Raw genomic sequence first — 21,352 nt, 5'->3', positions numbered from 1 at the left:
CAGCAATCCTCCCTGATTTCTGAAATCCTATCCTAATCACAGGACAATTTACAATGACCAATTAACGAATATAATGACCAATTATATTTTTAGAGTGTGGGAGGAAACGGGAGCATCCAGAGGAAACCCACGCGATCATGGGGAGAACGTTCAAACTCCTTATGGGCAGTGGCAGGAATTGAACCCAGCTCACTGGTACTGTCAAGTGTTGTGCTAACCACTACACCACTGTTCCTTGTAGGAATGCTCATTGTGGTCAGCAGATGAAGACTTAAGAAGTACAGAGCTGAAGTTGTTTGTGGTCAGATAGCCTGCAAGTGACCCTGGTGATGTGACAGTGATGGAACCTTCAGTTTAATTCATGAAAAGGACAGTGCATTTTGAGGTGGGAAATGAAAGGGGAGTAAAATCCATTTTAGAGTGGTATTTCTTGGAATCACTGATTCTGAACATCAATTGATTCAGGTATCGAATATAAACAATTGTGCTTAAATAGAAAAGTAAATAAAACATGGTTTTATTTAATTAAATGTTTATGTTCAATCAACTTAACACAATGGTTAGATCAGAATTATGAATATATAATGTATAGCTGTGGGATTGTAAATGAGATTATAAATTTAGGATTCATTTACATCCTTGCCTCTTAACATTTAGTACGCAGATTATTGAGGTTTACAGTATGCATTCCTGCAAGTAACTGAATAGTTCATTTAAATGTGACGCATGTATTAAATGTGTATTCTTTTTCACTATGTCCTGTAGAGTGGATCAGCTATATCATTGTCATATGGGGATTTGAAGCGTTTACATTCAGAATATAGAGAAGCCATGGATGTATATCTTGAAGATGGAGAGAATCTTGAAGTCAATAAAAACTCAGTGTTTCCAGAAGAATCCAACCTAATTATTCACTGGTGAGATTTAAGTATAGTGAATCTACTTACTATCTTCTCTTAAAAAATCCTTGGATTTTGATATTTTTAAATGTTGATATTAGCATTTGAAAACATTCATGTTTACCTTTTTGTTGTCCTGTGCAGCAGATTTCTTTTGTATTGCTGCTGTAGCATATGATGTTCTGTAACCAATGCCTAAAATTGAGTCTTGATCAAATTCATTCAGGAAATTGAGCAATTTAAGAATGAGAAATGTTTTACTGGCAGTCAACCACGGAATTGCCTGGTTGATCAGTGTAATAACCAATATCACAAACTGTTAACTGGTTTTCTGACTTTCTGAAATTTCAAACATGGGCTGAACACCAGGCAGGTAACATTTAAACCATGCATGCACAGGAAATAATTACATAGGAGGCATCAACATCCTGGAGAGTCACCACAAAGAAGTCACTGGGCCAGAGCAGCAACATAAATCATGTAACTACTGAGGCTTAGGCTATGATGCATCAATTGATTCAACTCCTTTCTGCCAACAATGTGGCGCAAGATCTGTGTGATTAAATTATATCTACTTGCTTGCAAAAAGCTCAACCTGTTCAGTACAAATACACACAAAAGTACATGTGAAATAGAAGCAGAAATAACCTTTATGGATATGTTGTCTGCTGTATTTTTTCCATTGAGATTGACCCTCTGTGTTAAGCTCAATTTGCTGCCTCACCCATATATTGGGTTCCATTGTATTTTTAATAATCTGGATATGAATCTTGAATATACTTATTGATGATTTATGCATCCACAGCTCACTGAGGTGGAGAAATTCAAAGGTTTGAAACCCTCTTCATAAAATAATTTCTCCTTGTCTCAATTCTAAATGGCTGACTCTTTTTCCAAAGTCTTTGTCTCCATTAATATGTCAGCCCCTCTCAGAATAATTCATGTCTTAGTGAAATCACCTGTATCTTTCGAAGTCCACTTTGAATTGGTTCGCTTTACTGCGCCTTTCCGAACATCCTCAAGAATTAATCCAGAGAATTGAAAATTTGTAACTGTTTACTACCTGAATTTTTAGGTCTTGTAGTTCGTTATTTAACACACCAACGTCCTGATATATACCAATGTTTACCAGTCGGCCTTATTTTTAAGAAATTTTTTTTATTATTGTCAAAATTAATTTCTTCACTTTATCCCTACATTTCACTCGATCTTGATTCCAACCTCTTAAATCACTTTCCCCTTCCTTGATCTCTCTGGCTTTATCTCTGGAGACAAACTGTCTACCACTGTCTTTTATATATTTACCGATTCCCGCAGCTACCTTGACTATACTTATTCCCACCCCATGTCCTGAAAAAATACTATTCCTTTTCTCAGTTCCTTTGTCTCCACCACATTTGTTCCCAGGATGAGAGCTTGATAGGAAGTTGAAAAGCAGGACCTCGAGGTTGGTAATCTCAGGATTGCTACCTGTGCTACGTGCCAGTGAGGGTAAAAATAGGATGCGCTGGAGGATGAACAAGTGGCTGAGGAACTGGTGTAGGGGGCAGGGTTTCAGATTTCAGGATCATTGGGACCTCTTCTGGGGCAGGTGGGACCTGTACAAGAGAGACGGGTTACACTTGAACTACAAGGGGACCAATATCCTTTCAGGGAGGTTTGTTAGTGCTATTGGGGAGGCTTTAAACTAGATTTGCAGGGGGATGGGAACCAGAGTGCCAGAGCTGACAGTGTGGCTTGGAGTGAAAATAAATGATGTTAAAAGTTCAAGCAAATCCGCTAATAGAAAGGTTGGGAGTGGTGGTAAAAATCTTCTGAGGTGTATATATTTCAATGCTAGGAGTATTGCGGGGAATGCGGATGAGTTGAGGGCGTGGATTGACACGTGGAATTATGATGTTATAGCAATTAGTGAAACTTGGCTACAGGAGGAGCAGGACTGGCAGCTTAATATTCCAGGGTTCCGATGTTTCAGATGTGATCGAGGCAGAGGAATGAAAGGTGGGGGAGTAGCATTGCTTGTTAGGGAAAATATTACAACAGTGCTCAGGCAGGACAGATTAGAGGGCTTGCTGAGTCCTTATGGGTGGAGCTGAGAAACAGGAAAGGTATGGGATTGTATTACAGACCACCCAATAGTCAACAAGAATTGGAAGAGCAAATCTGCAGAGAGATAGCAGGCAACTGCAGGAAACATAAAGTTGTGGTGGTAGGGGATTTTAATTTTCCATATATTGATTGGGACTCCCATACTGTTCGGGGTCTAGATGGTTTAGAGTTTGTAAAATATGTTCAGGAAAGTTTTCTAAATCAATATATAGAGGGACCAACTAGAGGGGATGCAATATTGGATCTTCTGTTAGGAAACGAGTTAGGACAAGTGACGGAATCTGTGTAGGGGAGCACTTTGGTTCCAGTGATCATAACACCATTAGTTTCAACTTGATCATGGACAAGGATAGATCTGGTCCTAGGGTTGAGGTTCTGAACTGGAAGAAGGCCAAATTTGAAGAAATGAGAAAGGATCTAAGAAGCGTGGATTGGGACAGGTTGTTCTCTGGCAAGGATGTGATCGGTAAGTGGGAAGCCTTCAAAGGAGAAATTTTGAGAGTGCAGAGTTTGTATGTTCCTGTCAAGATTAAAGGCAAAGTGAATAGGAATAAGGAACTTTGGTTCTCAAGGGATATTGCAACTCTGATAAAGAAGAAGAGGGAGTTGTATGACATGTATAGGAAACAGGGAGTAAATAAGGTGCTTGAGGAGTATAAGAAGTGCAAGAAAATACTTAAGAAAGAAATCAGGGGGCTAAAAGAAGACATGAGGTTGCCTTGGCAGTCAAATTGAAGGATAATCCAAAGAGCTTTTACAGGTATATTAAGAGCAAAAGTATTGTAAGGGATAAAATTGGTCCTCTTGAAGATCAGAGTGGTTGGCTATGTGCAGAAACAAAGGAAATGGGGGAGATCTTAGATAGGTTTTTTGCGTCTGTATTTACTAAGGAAACTGGCATGAAGTCTATGGAATTAAGGGAAACAAGTAGTGAGATCATGGAAACTGTACAGATTGAAAAGGAGGAGGTGCTTGCTGTCTTGAGGAAAATTAAAGTGGATAAATCCCCGGGACCTGACAGGGTGTTCCGTCGGACCTTGAAGGAGACTAGTGTTGAAATTGCAGGGGCCCTGGCAGAAATATTTAAAATGTCGCTGTCTACAGGTGAGGTGCCAGAGGATTGGAGAGTGGCTCATGTTGTTCTGTTGTTTAAAAAAGGATCGAAAAGTAATCCGGGAAATTATAGGCCAGTAAGTTTAACATCGGTAGTAGGTAAGTTATTGGAGGGAGTACTAAGAGACAGAATCTACAAGCATTTGGATAGACAGGGACTTATTAGGGAGAGTCAACATGGCTTTGTGCGTGGTAGGTCATGTTTGAACAATCTATTGGAGTTTTTCGAGGAGGTTACCAGGAAAGTGGATGAAGGGAAGGCAGTGGATATTGTCTACATGGACTTCAGTAAGGCCTTTGACAAGGTCCCGCATGGGAGGTTAGTTAGGAAAATTCAGTTGCTAGGTTTACATGGAGAGGTGGTAAATCGGATTAGACCTTGGCTCAATGGAAGAAGCCAAAGAGTGGTAGTAGAGAATTGCTTTTCCGATTGGAGGCCTGTGACTAGTGGTGTGCCACAGGGATCAGTGCTGGGTCCATTGTTATTTGTCATCGATATCAATGATCTGGATGATAATGTGGTAAATTGGATCAGCAAATTTGCTGATGATACAAAGATTGGAGGTGTAGTAGACAGTGAGGAAGGTTTTCAGAACCTGCAGAGGGACTTGGACCAGCTGGAAAAATGGGCTGAAAAATGGCAGATGGAGTTTAATACAGACAAGTGTGAGGTATTGCATGTTGGAAGGACAAACCAAGGTAGAACATACAGGGTTAATGGTAAGGCACTGAGCAGTGCAGTAGAACAGAGGGATCTGGGAATACAGATACAAAATTCCCTAAAAGTGGCGTCACAGGTAGATAGGGTCGTAAAGAGAGCTTTTGGTACATTGGCCTTTATTAATCAAAGTATTGAGAATAAGAGCTGGAATGTTATGATGAGGTTGTATAAGGCATTGGTGAGGCCGAATCTGGAGTATTGTGTTCAGTTTTGGTCACTAAATTACAGGAAGGATATAAATAAGGTTGAAAGAGTGCAGAGAAGGTTTACAAGGATGTTGCCGGGACTTGAGAAACTCAGTTACAGAGAAGGGTTGAATAGGTTAGGTATATAAAATTATGATGGGTATAGATAGAGTGAGTGCAAGCAGGCTTTTTCCACTGAGGCAAGGGGAGAAAAAAACCAGAGGACATGGGTTAAGGGTGAGGGGGGAAAAGTTTAAAGGGAACATTAGAGAGGGCTTCTTCACACAGAGAGTGATGGGAGTATGGAATGAGCTGCCAGACGAGGTGGTAAATGCGGGTTCTTTTTTAACATTTAAGAATAAATTGGACAGATACATGGATGGGAGGTGTATGGAGGGATATGGTCCGTGTGCAGGTCAGTGGGACTAGGCAGAAAAAGGTTCGGCACAGCCAAGAAGGGCCAAAAGGCCTGTTTCTGTGCTGTAGTTTTTCTATGGTTTCTTTTTCAGAACATCAGAGATGTCCTCCTTCTTCAAAGAACAGGGTTTCCCTTCTTTCACCATTGCCCTCACCAGCATCTCCTCCATTTCCCAGGCACCTGCCCAGCAGGATCCTACCCACCAAAAGCATCTTCCACCACCACCCACCCCCCCCCAACTCTCTGCTTTCTGCGAGGATTGCTCGCTCTAGCACATCCCTGTAAGCAGAAGATGTGCTACACCTGCCCATTCACCTCCTCCCTCACATTAATTCGGAGCCCTAAACAGTCCTTTCAGGTGAGGCAACACTTCACCTGTGTATCTGATCTGTTAGGGTCACCTGCTGTGTTCACTGCTCCTGATGTGCCCTCCTCTATATTGCTGAGACCTGATGTAGAAAGTGGGACTGCTTTGGGCACCTTCGCTCCATCTGCAAGAAGCAGGATTTGCTGATGGCCAACCATTTTAATTCCAGTCCCCATCCCCATTCCAACATGTTGGTCCGTGGCCTCTACTGCCCCGATGTGGCCACTCTCAAGTTGGAAGAGTAACACCTCATATTCCATCTGGGTGGCCTCCAACCTGATGGCAGGAGCATTGATTTTTCTAACTTCTGCTAATTTTCCTCTCCCCTTTCTCTCTCCTTCCATTTCCCCACTCTGACTCCCACTTAACCCTCTTCCTCACCTGCCTATCACTTCCCCATGTTGCCCCTCCTCTTTCCCTTTCTCCCATGGTCCACTCTTCTCTCCTATCAGGTTTCTCCTTCTCCAGCATGTTACCTTTCCCACCTATTGCCTTACTTCATCCACCCTCTCCCACCCACCTGGCTTCACCCATCACCTCCTATCTTGTGCTCCTTCTCCTTCTCACCCTCCCCCACCCTTCTTATTCTGACTTCTTCGCCCCTCCTTTCCAGTCCTGATAAAGGGCTTCAGTCCAAAGCATTGAGCATTTATTCATCTCCATAGATGTTGTTGTTGCTCAGTCCTGTTAACCTGTAAATAGCAGCTGATATTGAACCCTGTTTTATCATTTTGCCAAGCTGAAGATGAATGACCCAACCCAAAATGCTGGAAAACTCAGCAAGTCAGGCAGCGTATGTGGAGGGTAACAGTGGACGTTTTGGGCTGAGACCCTTTATCACGGCTAGAAAGGAAGGGGCATAAGATGGTTGTGGTGGGGGCTGGGGAAGAGTACAAACTGGCAGGTAATAGGTGAGAAGGAAGGTGGGTGGGTGGGGGAGGCAGGGTGATGTAAGAAGCAGGGAGGTGATAGGTGGAAGAGATGAAGAAGAAGGAATCTGATGGGAGAGGATGGGTGACCATGGAAGAAAAAGAAGAAGAAGAGGAAACAAAGGGAGGTGATGGACAGGTGAGGCAAAAAATATGGGTGAGAGGGGAATCAAAATGGGGCATAGAAAAAGGGGGGGGGTGGGAGAGAGATCATTGAATGTTGGAGAAATCAATGTTCATGCCATCAGGTTGAGGCTACCTAGACAGAATTTATTTTAGTCTGTTTCTAACCATTAGTCCTTGCCATACTAATCAACTCCCTTTATCGGCATCCCACCCATCGCTGGCTGTAGTGCATGCCAACTATAAAATGCACAACAGAAACCAGTTGACATTCTGAGGCAACTCCAAAATCCACAACATTTGCCAAAGGTACGAAAGGAGTTTGTCCAAGTTCCCCTCTTAAAATCCTGACTTGTTAATGTATTGTTGTTCCTACATTGCCTTTAGATCGAAGTAGTAGAACAAATCACCTACGAACAAATATGGGAAAAACTACATTTTACAGATGGCAGCAATTAATGACAGTCACATTCCTATCATTTGGAAGGCAGTTAAGGATTTCCATTTGCCTTACCTAAAATACCTGTTATTAAAGAATAAAAAGATTGCTGGAAAGCATATAATCTCCCAACCAAAAGAGACGAGAAAGTGATGGCTAAATCAAAAATTCTTCCTTTTATAATTTAGCTTTTTCTTTCTACCAATATTGTTACTTATTGTGCCATTTGATTTCTTTATATGTTGGTGTTTAACTTTGAATTTGTCTGTGTAATCATTTTATAATTTTCAGACCTGTTTATTGTTAAACAATTAAATTAATCAAAGGGCTCTTTTTTTTTACATTTGCCATAAGTTAAATTTCTGAATTCATCATTTATATTTAAGCAGCATCCACCCATCTCAAAAACCTAAATGCTTTTACCTTATTTTGTATGGATAGAACAACCAACCATTCTGAGCCCGTGATAGTTGTCAACGTCCAGTATTTAAGCTAGGGTAATTTGGTCATTGCTGCTTTTTTCATTCAAAAAATTGAATGAAATCTAGAGAACATTATTTTTTAAATGTTACATTAATTTTGTGAGTTAATAAATATGCAAGCCACTATTCATTACATACCTATCAAAAATAGCATTTGAATTTTAAATATTTTTAATGATTTCCCGAAGTTTGTTTCATGGAGAGAAATGGAGATATTGGTATCTTACCTCATTTGAGCTTTTAAGTAATGTGGAAATCAAATTCATTTGTGAAAATGTAATATCAAAAAAATATACATTTATGACAGAGCTATACTACTGAGAATCAGTCATAAAACATAGTCAGTTCTCACATTATTGACAAGACTAAAGGATTAGGACTAAGTAACTGCATGTAGTAATGGTTGGGCTGGAGGAATAACATTGATAATTGGATGTTTTCTTATTGTTATATCATCCGTCCCTTTCTAATTTTAATTAACGACGTAATTGTATGGTATTTTCTAATTCTGTTTTTGTAGTTTAGTGTATAAATATCTCATTTTCCTTAAGGTATAAATGCAATTTCAATATTTATACCATAAGATATAGGAGCAGAATTAGGCCATACAGCCCATCAAGTCTGATCTGGCATTATCTCATGACTGATATATTTTCTCATCTCGACCCTATTCTCCTGCCACCACTCCATAATCTTTTGCCAACTAAGAACTTATCAACCCATTATGGAATGGACGTTTATTTATACTTGGGGGTAATGAGAGAACTTGAGTTCAAACCTAGTAAAATATTTCTAAACAAATGTCCTGTGCAAAATTTATTTGCATGTAAACCCTTGCTTTTCATCACATGACCCTGGTAAAGATAATTGTTCAGAAGTCATACCAAAATGTTGGAATTATTTTTGTGTATTCCAATTTTTGTATAAAAAATTATATTCACAAATTTATTCAAAAAAACTCATTAGTCTAAAATCATAGTTTGTAGAAACCCTGTTTTCTGTTAGAATTCAGAATTACAAATCAATCACAGCCTTTGTTAAAGGGAGTACTTAGAGAGGAATGGAAAACAGATTTGTATATTATAAATTAACGTATATTATGATTTCAAAGTGTGCAATACTTACCTCTAGTTTTAAATTCTGACTGCATTTTAAATTATAACAGGTATAATAGTGGATTGCTGAAAACATTCATTTACTTACTTTGTTCTTTCAATTCAGACATTTGATCCTTATTTTGAAGAAATAAAGCAGTAATGGATATATTTTCCTGTATTTTTGAACAGTAACCAGATTTTAATCTTTTCCTCATAATAATCAGGAGAAAACAACGTATAAATGGAATGCATATTCTACGAGCAATTTTTCCAAATTCAAGCATGTTACCCTTTGAGAATAAAGTAACCCTGAAGAAATGTTTAATAACACCTAGCCGTGGTTCTCCATTCCAATTCCTGGTAAGGAAGATTGAAATAAGAGAATTGTGCTCTGTGGCTAAATACTAAACAAAAATGAAACTTTAATTATCTGTTCTCTTATAAAACTACTCATGAAAAGCATTCACGATTTTTAAAATTGGAGAAATAGAGCATGTTTTTGTCCGTCAAGTTTTCTCGATTTACAAAAGCCTCTCTAATTTTAGTTGTTTCTGTAATACATTTCTTCATTGAATTAATGTTTTCATCAGCCTTGCAAATAATGCCATAATTTGATGTTTAGCTTGAGAGGAGGAGGAATTTCAAATCTTTGTCTTAAATTTAATTGAGATAATCTTAAAAGGGAAAAGTAAATTACAGTAAACTAACTGAATTGTCCCCTGGGTAAGCATACAGATGAAATTAATTTGGTACATTACAAGACCAATATAAATCTTTCAAACTGTAGATGCTCTATTTGAAGCAACTGTGTCCAGAAAGAGAGAGAGAATATAAGAAAATATTTCACCAGCATAGTGAAATTAGAACTTCAGAACACTAGAAGAGTTGTGAAATTAAGAAAATAGGAGGAGAATAACAAGAGATGCAGAAAGTGCTTTAAATGCATTGATATTTTTATAAGTCATTTGGTGGCAAAGTATTGGGTAATTGAAAAAAAGTTTTCAAACTTCTGATATTTTCTTTCCTGAAACCTCGGGTGTCTCCATGTGTCCATGATTATGATGTAATATCTGATAGTTTAAAACAAAACGCTTGTGATGAGCAGCAGTAAATTGTATATATTAGAGTGGATTGTTGCTACTGCTCTATAACTTTTCAATTAACAAAATATCCCAGGGCTTCAACTCAAACATAAAAATTGATGTCAAGTCACAAGTTATTATTGAAATTATCAAAAACTTGATTTAGATTGAATGAGTATCTTAAAGGAAGAATGAAAGGTGTAAGGCTTTGGAGAGGGAGTTTAAGAGCTTGGGGCATTGTCATTTAAAGGTTGCATATGGTGATGCAATTGAATTTGAAATAAGATGACAGTATTAGTGGAGCACAAATATCTTCAGGCTCCTGAGTTAACATATATTGATGAGATTTTTTGAATAGCTCATCCATGATACAGAAAGTCACCAGCAAAGAGAATTGGATAAACGTGATAGGACATGAATAGCAGAGCATAGTTTGACTTCATGTTTATAGAGAGGAGGAAGAGGGAATGAGGGAGCCCAACCAGAAATGCATTAAAATGGTCAATTCCAGAATCTGAATCAGGTTTATTATCATTGATATATGTCGTGAAAATTGTTGTTTTGCAGTAGCAATACAGTGCAATACATCTGTTATAAATTACAATAAGAAAAGTATTTTAAGAATTAAATGAGTAGTACAAAAAGAGGGCAAAAATAGTGAGGTAGTATTCATGGGTTCATTGTCTATTCAGAAATCTGATGGCAGAGGGGAAGAAGCTATTCCTAAAATATTGGGTATGTGTCTTCTGGCTGTTGTACATCCTTACTGAGGGTGGTAATGAAAAGGGAGCATGTCCTGGGTAATGAGACTCCTTAATAATGGATGCCACCTTTTTGAGGCATCACTTTTTGAAGATGTCCTCAACAAAATTGCCTTTGTGAGTCTAAAAAACAAATACAAAGAGGCAGACTTACAGACTTGGGGCAATATTACGTGGACAAAAATAGATAGTCTTTTTTTCATGCTAGGCATAATGCCAAAGATTCATTACTTTTCACAATGTTAGGTGGAGCTAATCATGAGGGAACGTGGGATTCATTTAAATGTTCAAGGCTTTGAGGTGTTAAGTAATATGGACAGAAGCTAGGTAAATAGAATGATTAGCTTTAATTGATCAGCCTTAAAATTGTATAGCTAAGCATGCAACTTGTGATTCATTGTAATCACATTTTTGTTTCTTTGCAAGCTGTTTGTTAAATCCAGTTGTACTATTTTATAAAAAGCTATTGAAATGAAGTTACAAAGTATTGCCATATAGCTGACATTTCATACAAACTCTATAATTTAGTACTGCAATATGGGCAAACTCAATGGGGGTGATGTTTTTTTAGAGAGATGCATTGTGTACTGTTTTATTTTCACAGATAAGACAATAAGATGATAGTTTGAATAAACTGGATTTAAAACTGTGAATACATATTTTTCTCCATTTGCTTATTTTCTGAACTTGTGACATCTCTAAAATATTTACACAATACTGTGCGTGCTGGAAATCTGAAAAAACTGAACAGGCAACAGTAAACGTCTGAGAGTGGAGCACAATTAGCATTTTGGGTTAATAGCCTGTCATGAAAATTGGGAGTAGTTGGAGATGTAGAGAAAAAGAGGGAGTAAAAAGAAGTGGAAAAACAGGAAAGATTTTGTAGCCCCACCAGCTCCATATAGAGAACAAATGGCAGTCCTTTTCATTGTTTAATCTTCTTTCCCTTCCAGCTTATCACAAACTTGCCTCCTTCCCCACCACCCTTGATCACCATTTCCTTTCCATTTCAAAAACCTGTTCTTTTCTCTCACTTCTGATAAAAGCCCTGTGACTAAAGTATTAGCACCCTGACCTTCTGATTATATCCTGTAGTTTCTGTAGCAGGACTAAGTTGTTAAGGTTTAAAAGAACTAAAGTTGCTTTTTGTACCACTTCATTGAAACTTTTGCCTCATCTGGAAGTACTTGCAGATATAGCTACATTAAAAAAATGAAATACGAATTTCAATTGTATGTGTTTGTGGAGCAGAATCAAACATGAGGTAAGTATGTTCAGCCCATGTTTTTAATGGCATTTTTGGTTTATTTTTCTTCATTAAAAGCTATGCTGTACTTTCTGTGTCTTGGTTTGCATTTCCAAAGAATGAGTTATGTTTAATATTTCAAAATTGGAACCACCATCACTATATAGTGTAGTTAATAAGAGTGGTTAGATGGCTTCAAATTTTTAATTTTCATATTATGAAAAAAGAACTGATTCAGTTTTGGGCTGTTTTTGGGTCTTGGCTACTCATGTTAATTTCTTGTTTCTTTTGTAAAATTTTATAGTTCTTATTATGTGATGCTTAAAATCTGATAGTTTTGGCAGTATTTGCCAACTTGATTGTACGATTAGTTTTTCAAAAAGGCATCATATTAAACAGTTACCCCATTTGAGAAAATTCTAGAGTAGGTAACAGTTTTTAGAAATAAAAATACTTGAGATGAAGATTTATGTATAGAATTGTCCAGGCAGAAACATTTTCATAAATTCATTTGAAAAAGGCTTAAATGACTTAATTTTTAGCCTGACATTTTAAGTAAAATATTACTGTTTTGTTTAAAGGGATCATCCACTTTAGGGGATTCATGTAACTCACTTGTGAATTTTTTTAAAGAAAATAGACTAAGTGCAAATATTGTGTAATTTTTAAATGCTGCTTGATTTTATGTCTCTATTTTTTGCTTTTTTGTAGTCCCACCAGCTCCATATAGAGAACAGTTGGCTGGTTGTAGGGAGAGGTAATCTGAAACTTCAGATCAAAGCCTCTGAAAAATGTGCAGAACAGTGTGGTTCCTTTTTAGTCCAACTAGGTGAAGGTGATATCGGTAGGTAGTAAAGTTTACTGTTTTGTGTTCTCATTGTTTTCATATTGTATGTGAGTGGATGTGTTGCTCTTTCTCCCAGGTCACCAGCAAAAGAAATAGGCATCATCTAAAGCAGTGGTCCCCAACCTCTGGGCCGCAGACTGATACTGGGCCGAGAAGCATGCAGGGGTGCAGCAGTAGCCGGAACGTACCCAGCACATCTTTAAGAAAAAAGTTCGGCTACCGCTGCACCCCTGCACCCCTGCATGCTTCGCGGCTCGGACGTTGGGGCCCACTGATCTAAAGGATGTAATCCATTTTAGTTAAACATGAATTCCTTAAGAAGAAAAGAATTACAGTCTGTTTTAGTGGTCATCTTGGTTTAAGCTTCCATTCAGTCTTCTCCGTAGCTTTGGCGTGTTTGTGTGTGTGAGAGAGAAAATGAAAGAGAATGAATATGAAGTGCAGAAAATACTGCTTCATCAGCAGTACCAAAGGTTCAATGGCTATCACCAGGTGTGCGCCACTGTAACAATGACCGCTGTTTATAATGTAACACAACAGAAGAAATATGTAGCTATTTATATGTATATATGCTGGTTGTGGACAGTTGTACGCAGGTGCGCTAGGACAGAATCCTCTTCACCTTTTTCTTTCAGGTGCTTTACCAATCACTGGTGCTATGCACCTAGTCCACCATTGACCAATTGCATGAGCGTGAAAATCGCACATCAGAAAATGTGGCCCAGGCAATATTTCCTTTATCTGAAATGGATTAAATTTGTGGCTGAACTTAATAAAAGATGCAGCTATCTATGATTAAACCAGACGGTCTGTTTCATACTGTACATAATATCAGTGGAAAGTCTTGGCTGTAGAGTCCTACAATGTTTCACTGTGTACACAGTTGAAATGACCAGACTCCATGGAATGGTAACTACCTCCTGGTTCTGCTTTCCCCAGTAAGCTAATGGATTTATAAATGAGAAGAAGAATTTTAAAATCTATGAATAATAAAAAGACATATTTTGATAAACCAAATTGTTCACTATTAGCTTGAGCTGAATGTTGGAATTGTAATCATAAGACATAGGAGCAGAGTTAGGCCATTCAACTCATAGAATCTGCTCCGCTATTCAATCATGATTGATTTATTCTTCCCTTTCATCCCCATTCCCCTGCCTTCTCTTGATATTTAACACTCTTACTAATATAGAACCTATCAGCCTTTGCTTTAAATATACCCATCGTCTTGGCCTCCATAACAAATTCCACAGATTCGCTACCCTCTAGCTAAAGAAATTCCTCCCCAGCTCTGTTCTAATTCAGTGTTTCTTTATTCTTTACTCCTTTATTAATAATGTTAATGTCATAATTTTCAAAGTATTGAGGTACAAAATATCTATTATTGAATGGAGGATTTATTTAATTTAAAGAATAAAGAACATTTTTGTTTGCATTGTTCTGGAATCAAAAAATCAAGCATGCACAATTGCAAGCAACCTGAGATGGTTTGCAAAATTATCTGATGTTGCATTGGCACATTACTAATCCTTGTTTTACAGAATGCTTTTATTACAATCCCAAGCAACAGACCATGCTACATGAGGTGCCTTGCTCATGATGAAACAGTAAATTACTTTCTTATTTTTATTAGAAGTCTGCAAAATGGTGCTCCTAATTTTTTCCCTAAGTCTTTGCTAATTCTGTACAAACTACAAAATTGATCACATTACAATCTACTAAATAAAACGTGCCATGTCGTCCAATAGACCATTTACAGTGCTAACTGGCCACGTGTGCTTCTTCCCATTTAAGTTCATCTTGCCTTTTCAATACTCAAATTAATTCATGCTCAACTACTTCCTGTAGATGGGGTAAAGAGGTATGATGTTTATTTATTACACTCTATTAACTGCATTTACTTGACTATTTTAAAATACTGTTTTGCAGTTTATGCGAATTCAAATTATTGGCAGATGACCATTTCACCAGCTGGAGAGCAAACTGTTATTATTTGTGTTGGATCCATCTAATTCGGGACGCTTTTGGCTCTGTTACATCATTTCTATGCAAAATTGCTGTTATTAAAGTCTTAAATCGGGTGCAGAAGTGAGCCATTCAGCCCCTTGAGTCTGCACCACCAATTCAAAAAATTATGACTGATCTGCACTGGTGAGCTTGGATTTGTGTTCCAAAGTTATACTTCAATTTTTACACGTGGACTATCACTTTGAAATCTATTGACTGCAATGCACATCAATCCCAAGTACTATCTGTGTCATTGACTTTTGAAATGCCCAATGTACTTCCTGAGTTTCAGATGTCTTTCACCATCTAAAGTTCCTCTTTGGTTATGTGTAAACACTTATTTGATAAAATGCACAATATATTAAAGCTCGAGGAAATAAAATATTTTACTTTTGACTTTTTGCTTGTGGTCTTAGTTAACTAATGATGCAGAATAAATTATTAATATTTTCAGGGAGAAGTCATTAATAAATTACTGTTCCTTTAGAATGAAACAGAAGTTTATTAGTCATTAAATGGAATGAGCAGAAGACAATATTAAATTTTGGAGAATGAGGATAAAATATTCTCCAAGAAAGGAAAATAATGGTACAATTCTTACTGCTTTGCTTCAAGCAAAACATTTGTGTGTAAAATTATGACTGCTACAAAATAGAATTTGTATAAAATCTGGTGACTTAGAAAATTGACAATAATAATAATGAGGCCTCTGTGTACATATTTTATATATTTGTATATGTATAATGTTAAAAATCATTGAAATATTTGCCTTGGTTTTTTTTTGAAAAAGCTAAATATTTGAATCACAAATATGTTTAAGCAATTTAATGGTATGTTCAAAATAAAATTTGTTTCAAGTGTTATTGCAACCCTCACTTTTGTTGTAGGCCATAAAAAGGGGGAATAAAAACCCCTTTGATGCCATCACTTTGCAATCTGTAGTATCAGTTTGAACGTGATGAACTCTTGTAATACATTATATTTTTACACACAGTCATTCAGTCACTTTCAGTTTTTAGTGTATTCTACCACTAAACACAAGAGAATTGGATCATGCATGAATTGAATAATAATGTGAGTATCGTGAGAGTCCAGACAAGAGGCACTACTTTTTCTAATGAGTTACAAGCCACATAAAACTCATGCACAATCTAGTGTTTTAAGTTTATTTTTGTGATGATTAATTCTTAATGTGACATGAAAAAAATTGCAGTGTACCCCATTTTCTGGCTGTTCAGGGAATGGAAATTTGCCCTTCCAGAATATGAGGGAAAATAACTAAAGAAATGCAAAATATAAAACAAGCAACAAAATTTGCCCATGTTTGTCAAGGATTTGCATTATGGGAAATTGTGATACTGTTTTCTGGGGGCAATATCGCTGTAATCCAGTGGTGTGTTGCAGTACTTATAGATGAATCAGAAAATTAAGTAGAAGCACAAGGGCAGCAAAATTTGTGGAAACTAACATTTTGTTCATTGTTTTATTCATGTGTGTGCTGAAATTTTAGAAATATTTTTGATTGTTACATTGTGACTTCTAACAGATTTATGATTGGTGTAAATGTTCAAAAAATCGTGACATCTTTGTCTTCATGGATTATTTTCCAACACACCTCACGTGTGTGAAATCCTATTGATTGTCTTCTGACAATTACACAGATGTTACTGTTTACTGAAAAGAAATGGTCAATTTTATTCAGAAATTATTAAGCATTATAAGTATTGTTTCATATGATAAACACCAGTGCCTGAACTGCTAGCATATCTGTGTTTTGCACTCATGCTATGTGACCTGGTAAGTTTTCAATCACTCATGACTGTTTTTAAGTAAATAACTTCTGTTAGAATATGTAGTATCCTACATACCTCTGAATATTACTAAGAATGAGTAGCCATTTTGAATATTGAACAGTACAATACAGTATGGGCCCTTTGGCCCTGACCTATATAAACCAATTCCTCGATCAATCTAAGCCCTCCTTCACACATAGCCCATTTTTCTTTCACCCATGTGTCCTTTAATTGTCCTTAATGTATCAGCCTCAATCAGCACTCTGCAGTGCATTAGGGGCACTTACCACTCTTGGGTGTAGTTTAAAATAAAAGCTACCTCTAATATCTCCCCTAAACTTTCCTCCACTCACATTAAAAAGATGTTCTCTGGTACTAGCCATTACTGCCCTGGGGTTAAAATAAAAAAAAAAGTACTAGCTGTCCACAGTAAGCCTCTCATAATCTTATTTATCTCTATCAAATCGCCTTTCATCCTCCTGTTGAAAATTCCTAGCTCACTCAATCCTTTCACATAAAAAACATGTTCTCTTATCCAGGCATTATCCTGGTAAATCTCCTCTACATCTTCTCTAAAGCTTCCACAACCTTCCTATAATAAGGTGACCAGAGCTGAACACAATACTCCCAAGTATGGTTTCACCAGAGTTTTATAGACCTACATCATCACCCTGCAGCTCTTGAACTCACTCTCCCAACTATTGAAGGCCAACACATCATCTGCCTTCTTAGCCACCCTACTTGTGTGGCAACTTTGTGGAATTTACTGTCTTGGACCCCAAGACCTCTCTGTCCTTCACACTGCCAAGAATCCTGCTTTTACTCTTGTACTCTGCCTTCTAGTTTGACCCAACTGCATTGTTCCAGATTGAACTCAACCCGCCATTTGTTGAACATACATTGATTCGTGACAATCTTTTATTCCCACAGGAACCCCTAATAGATGGCATATAGTCATCATAACACTTATTTTCCTCTCAGGTGGGAGTCTCTTGTCTGATTGTTCACTAATTTTCTTCCCTATTGTTTTGTTTTTGAGATTGCAGTTAAATTCAGAAAGGAAATTTGAATCGTATTTAGTTTCAATAGGTTTTCTTTCAAGCTTTGATTGCCTTCTCTATGTAGTTGCATTTGAAATACTGCTGTATGTTTATGCAAGCTGAAGGTCTAATCATAGCCCGCTCTTCATGTGTTGTTTCTAATTCCAAGATCATAGTTAACTTAAATCAATTCAGAAGTTGTGAATTCCCTTGTAATTGGAATTTATTCTTATAGAAGAATCCCATGGTACTTCTAGTTATTCAGAAAGCTTACAGAAGTTTGGATTTTCAGTTACAACTCTATCTTAGCAAGTCTTTGCTACACTAATTACAGCATGGAAATGATAATCAGGCAGATGTTTTAAAGTAAATCACTGGCCAGTATGACATGAACAACCCATTTTAGTTCTATTACACTCAATGAGGAGTACTGCAAAATCATTCTGTACCTTACTTAATATTTATACACACAATTATCTACCAGCATGAAATTATGCCAGCAAGAGTTCATATAGAAAAAAAATAGATTCTGTTTTTGTTTGTATTGCCTGAGATATTTAATATAAAGATAGATGTAATGCTGTAAAACAAAATGGCATAATTGAGATCGAAAGTGGAGCACTGTGTTTTGTTGTGGTTACCATACTGCAGTATGGGACAACACCAGACATGGTGCAGATGAGATTTATGGAAGTGTTGCCAGCAACTGGCTTGTGGAGACTTGGAAATAAAGATAGAGAGGATTGAATTAGTTTAGTAATGAGCAGCATTGATTAATTGTTAGGGACATTAGAAGGGAGTTCAGACAAAGAAAAATCTTTGGACATGCCTAAAAGGGTGGTAGAGGTACAACCCTCTCCACCCAGCATATTGCTGCAGTTTCATTTTAAATGTAACACTCTGAATGCTTGAAAGGTAACTTATGAGACACGTTGGAAGGTGAGAGTAATCAAAATAGTGCTCTCTCTCTTTGTCCCGAATGAGCTGAATGGCTTCCTTTGCTGTAAAACCAATAAAATTTACAATTATTTAAAACTAAATAAACAATAAACTACAATATAAGGGATTTTTTTCCCGAGGCTTGTTTCAATTTTTCTAGCAGCTGTGCCTTGGATTAATGTCCACAAGGGTGGAGATAGAAACAGATATTTTGTTTACAATTTCTTTTGTCACTGAATCATAATTTGGAATGGATCCTGGGGAATGACAATATCTGTTATGCCTAAGCTCAACTATACTGTACAAATATTTCCAGATTTTTGGAGAGTTGTCCAAACTACTGAATGTCAGCAAAGGGAAAAGAAAAACACTTTCATGACATGAACATTTGGAAATTGATGGACTATTCAGACCAAAGCTGACTTTTTTCTTTGTATAGGAGTTACAGGAAGAAGCCTTGTCCATCAGTTCATGTTAACACTTTGCAAGACTTTTCCAATTAAATTTTCTCCTCTGATTTCTAATTGATTTCTGTTTAGGTAGAATGTCTTTAAATGTTGGCAGCTTCCAACCCAAACTGTACAACACAAGAATAGGGTCTTTGATCCAGGCCAACTATGATGACAGTCAAAACTAATTATATCATTACCTCTCTGTTTCTGTCTATTCTCAGCTTATGTTCATCCATGAAGAGGTACTAGAGCCATGTGACAACCCTGAGAAAACAAGGAGCAGTCGGTCTTCAGTCATTTATTAGTGGCCATCCTCAGCCCCATGGAAGGTATCTGTCAACCAAGAGGGATTATGAAGAACTTCCCTCTGAAATGTACCTCAATATTACATCAGTTAGGGCCAAACGAGGCTGTATCACTGCCCTAAAACCCCCCTCAAGCTTTCCCATCCCAAAGTTGCACATTACTTCCATTAAGCTTTCCTTTCTGAAGGAGTTATTTTATAGGACAGATGGGAAATCCCTTGGACTCGTTTACTTAACTACACATTATTCTTTACAATAAGAATAAGTCAAAGCACCTCCACGAACCTTCCCTGTAGCAGAAGAGTAAAGGGCTATTATAAGAGCCTTTTTGTCATGATTAACTTTGCAATCATGAACGACCTTTCAGCAAAGGCAAGCATTGATGTGAAATTCACTCCCGATGCCCTAGCACAGCTTTTGGCCTCGTGAATCATAGTGATCCCCATTCTCCGAGACATGGGATTTGTGTTCCATACTTCAGTCAACCCGGAACAGTGGAGAGTGCCTACCAGCGTGTTGACAATCAACTTGTAAGAAAAGCAAAGTGTTAATTAGCGCCCTCTTCTAGGCCAACGTGTGTAGCATTGGGACTCCAGTAATACTCGATCAGCTCTTGCTATGTTTTTGATACCAGACTTCTGTGAAAATGAATTTTATTCTGAACTCCATTGCTGCAAGAGAATGCCAGGAGGAATGAGGAAGACCTCATGGTTGTTCCAAAAGCTTCCTTCAAAATGAAACCAACATCTCAATAATTCATGATAATTCCTGTACTGTGCCCAAAGTAAAACAGCAAAGATTTCATGTACCTTGAGGAGCTTTGCAAATACACAACGCTCATAAAAATGAGCTTTGAATCAGCAAAAACTACCGTTCCTAAAGCACCTCCACCAGGTTAACACACAAACAACTCTAGAACTCAAAGTTGCTGGTGAACGCAGCAGGCCAGGCAGCATCTCTAGGAAGAGGTACAGTCGACGTTTCAGGCCGAGACCCTTCGTCAGGACTAACTGAAGGAAGAGTTAGTAAGAGATTTGAAAGTGGGAGGGGGTGGTGGAGATCCAAAATGATAGGAGAAGACAGGAGGGGGAGGGATGGAGCCAAGAACTGGACGGGTGATTGGCAAAGGGGATATAAGAGGATCATGGGACGGGAAGATAGGGGAGAAAGACAAGGGGGGGGGACCCAGAGGATGGGCAAGGGGTATAGTCAGAGGGACAAAGGGAGAAAAAGGAGAGTGAGAGAAAGAAAGTGTGTATAAAAATAAATAACGGATGGGGTACGAGGGGGAGGTGGGGCATTAGCGGAAGTTAGAGAAGTCAATGTTCCTCATTTCACGCACACCTGCTCTCACTCCATCCTCCCGCCACCCCACTAGGAATAGGGTTCCCCTGGTCCCCACCTACCACCCCACCAGCCTCCGGATCCAACATGTTATGCTCCGTAACTTCCGCCACCTCCAAGGGGATCCCACCACTAAGCACATCCTTCCCTCCCTCCCTCTCTCTGCTTTCCGCAGGGATCGCTCCCTACGCAACTCCCTTGTCCATTCGTCCGTCCCCCCAGTCCCTCCCCACTGATCTCCCTCCTGGCACTTATCCTCGTAAGCGGAGCAAGTGCTACACATGCCCTTACACTTCCTCCCTTACCACCATTCAGGGCCCCAGACAGTCCTTCCAGGTGAGGCGACACTTCACCTGTGAGTCGGCTGGGGTAATATACTGCGTCCGGTGCTCCCGATGTGGCCTTCTATATATTGGCGAGACCCGACGCAGACTGGGAGACCGTTTTGCTGAACACCCACGCTCTGTCCGCCAGAGAAAGCAGGATCTCCCAATAGCCACACATTTTAATTCTGCATCCCATTCCCATTCTGACATGTCTATCCATGGCCTCCTCTACTGTAAAGATGAAGCCACACTCAGGTTGGAGGAACAACACCTTATATTCCGTCTGGGTAGCCTCCAACCTGATGGCATGAACATTGACTTCTCTAAC

The 21,352-nt window shown here is 38.2% G+C and overlaps 1 protein-coding gene across 2 annotated transcripts in view; it reads left to right on the top strand.

Moving 5' to 3' along the window:
- The window catches only part of c13h6orf89 (chromosome 13 C6orf89 homolog), a 36,679-nt gene extending 21,458 nt beyond the window's left edge, over nucleotides 1-15,221 (top strand). For both annotated transcript variants that reach the window (XM_063065528.1, XM_063065529.1), the window contains 4 exons: nucleotides 766-917; nucleotides 9,107-9,242; nucleotides 12,683-12,815; nucleotides 14,748-15,221. In XM_063065528.1, the coding sequence (XP_062921598.1) occupies nucleotides 766-917; nucleotides 9,107-9,242; nucleotides 12,683-12,815; nucleotides 14,748-14,830 (504 nt within the window). In that variant the 3' untranslated portion in view covers nucleotides 14,831-15,221. The remainder of the gene's footprint in view (nucleotides 1-765; nucleotides 918-9,106; nucleotides 9,243-12,682; nucleotides 12,816-14,747) is intronic.
- The last annotated feature ends 6,131 nt before the right edge of the window (nucleotides 15,222-21,352 follow it).

Source organism: Mobula hypostoma, chromosome 13 (genome assembly GCF_963921235.1).
Source record: "Mobula hypostoma chromosome 13, sMobHyp1.1, whole genome shotgun sequence".
Taxonomy (NCBI): Eukaryota; Metazoa; Chordata; class Chondrichthyes; order Myliobatiformes; family Myliobatidae; genus Mobula; species Mobula hypostoma.
Note: the sequence above shows the minus strand (reverse complement) of the source record. Positions and strands in the feature narration are given on the sequence as shown.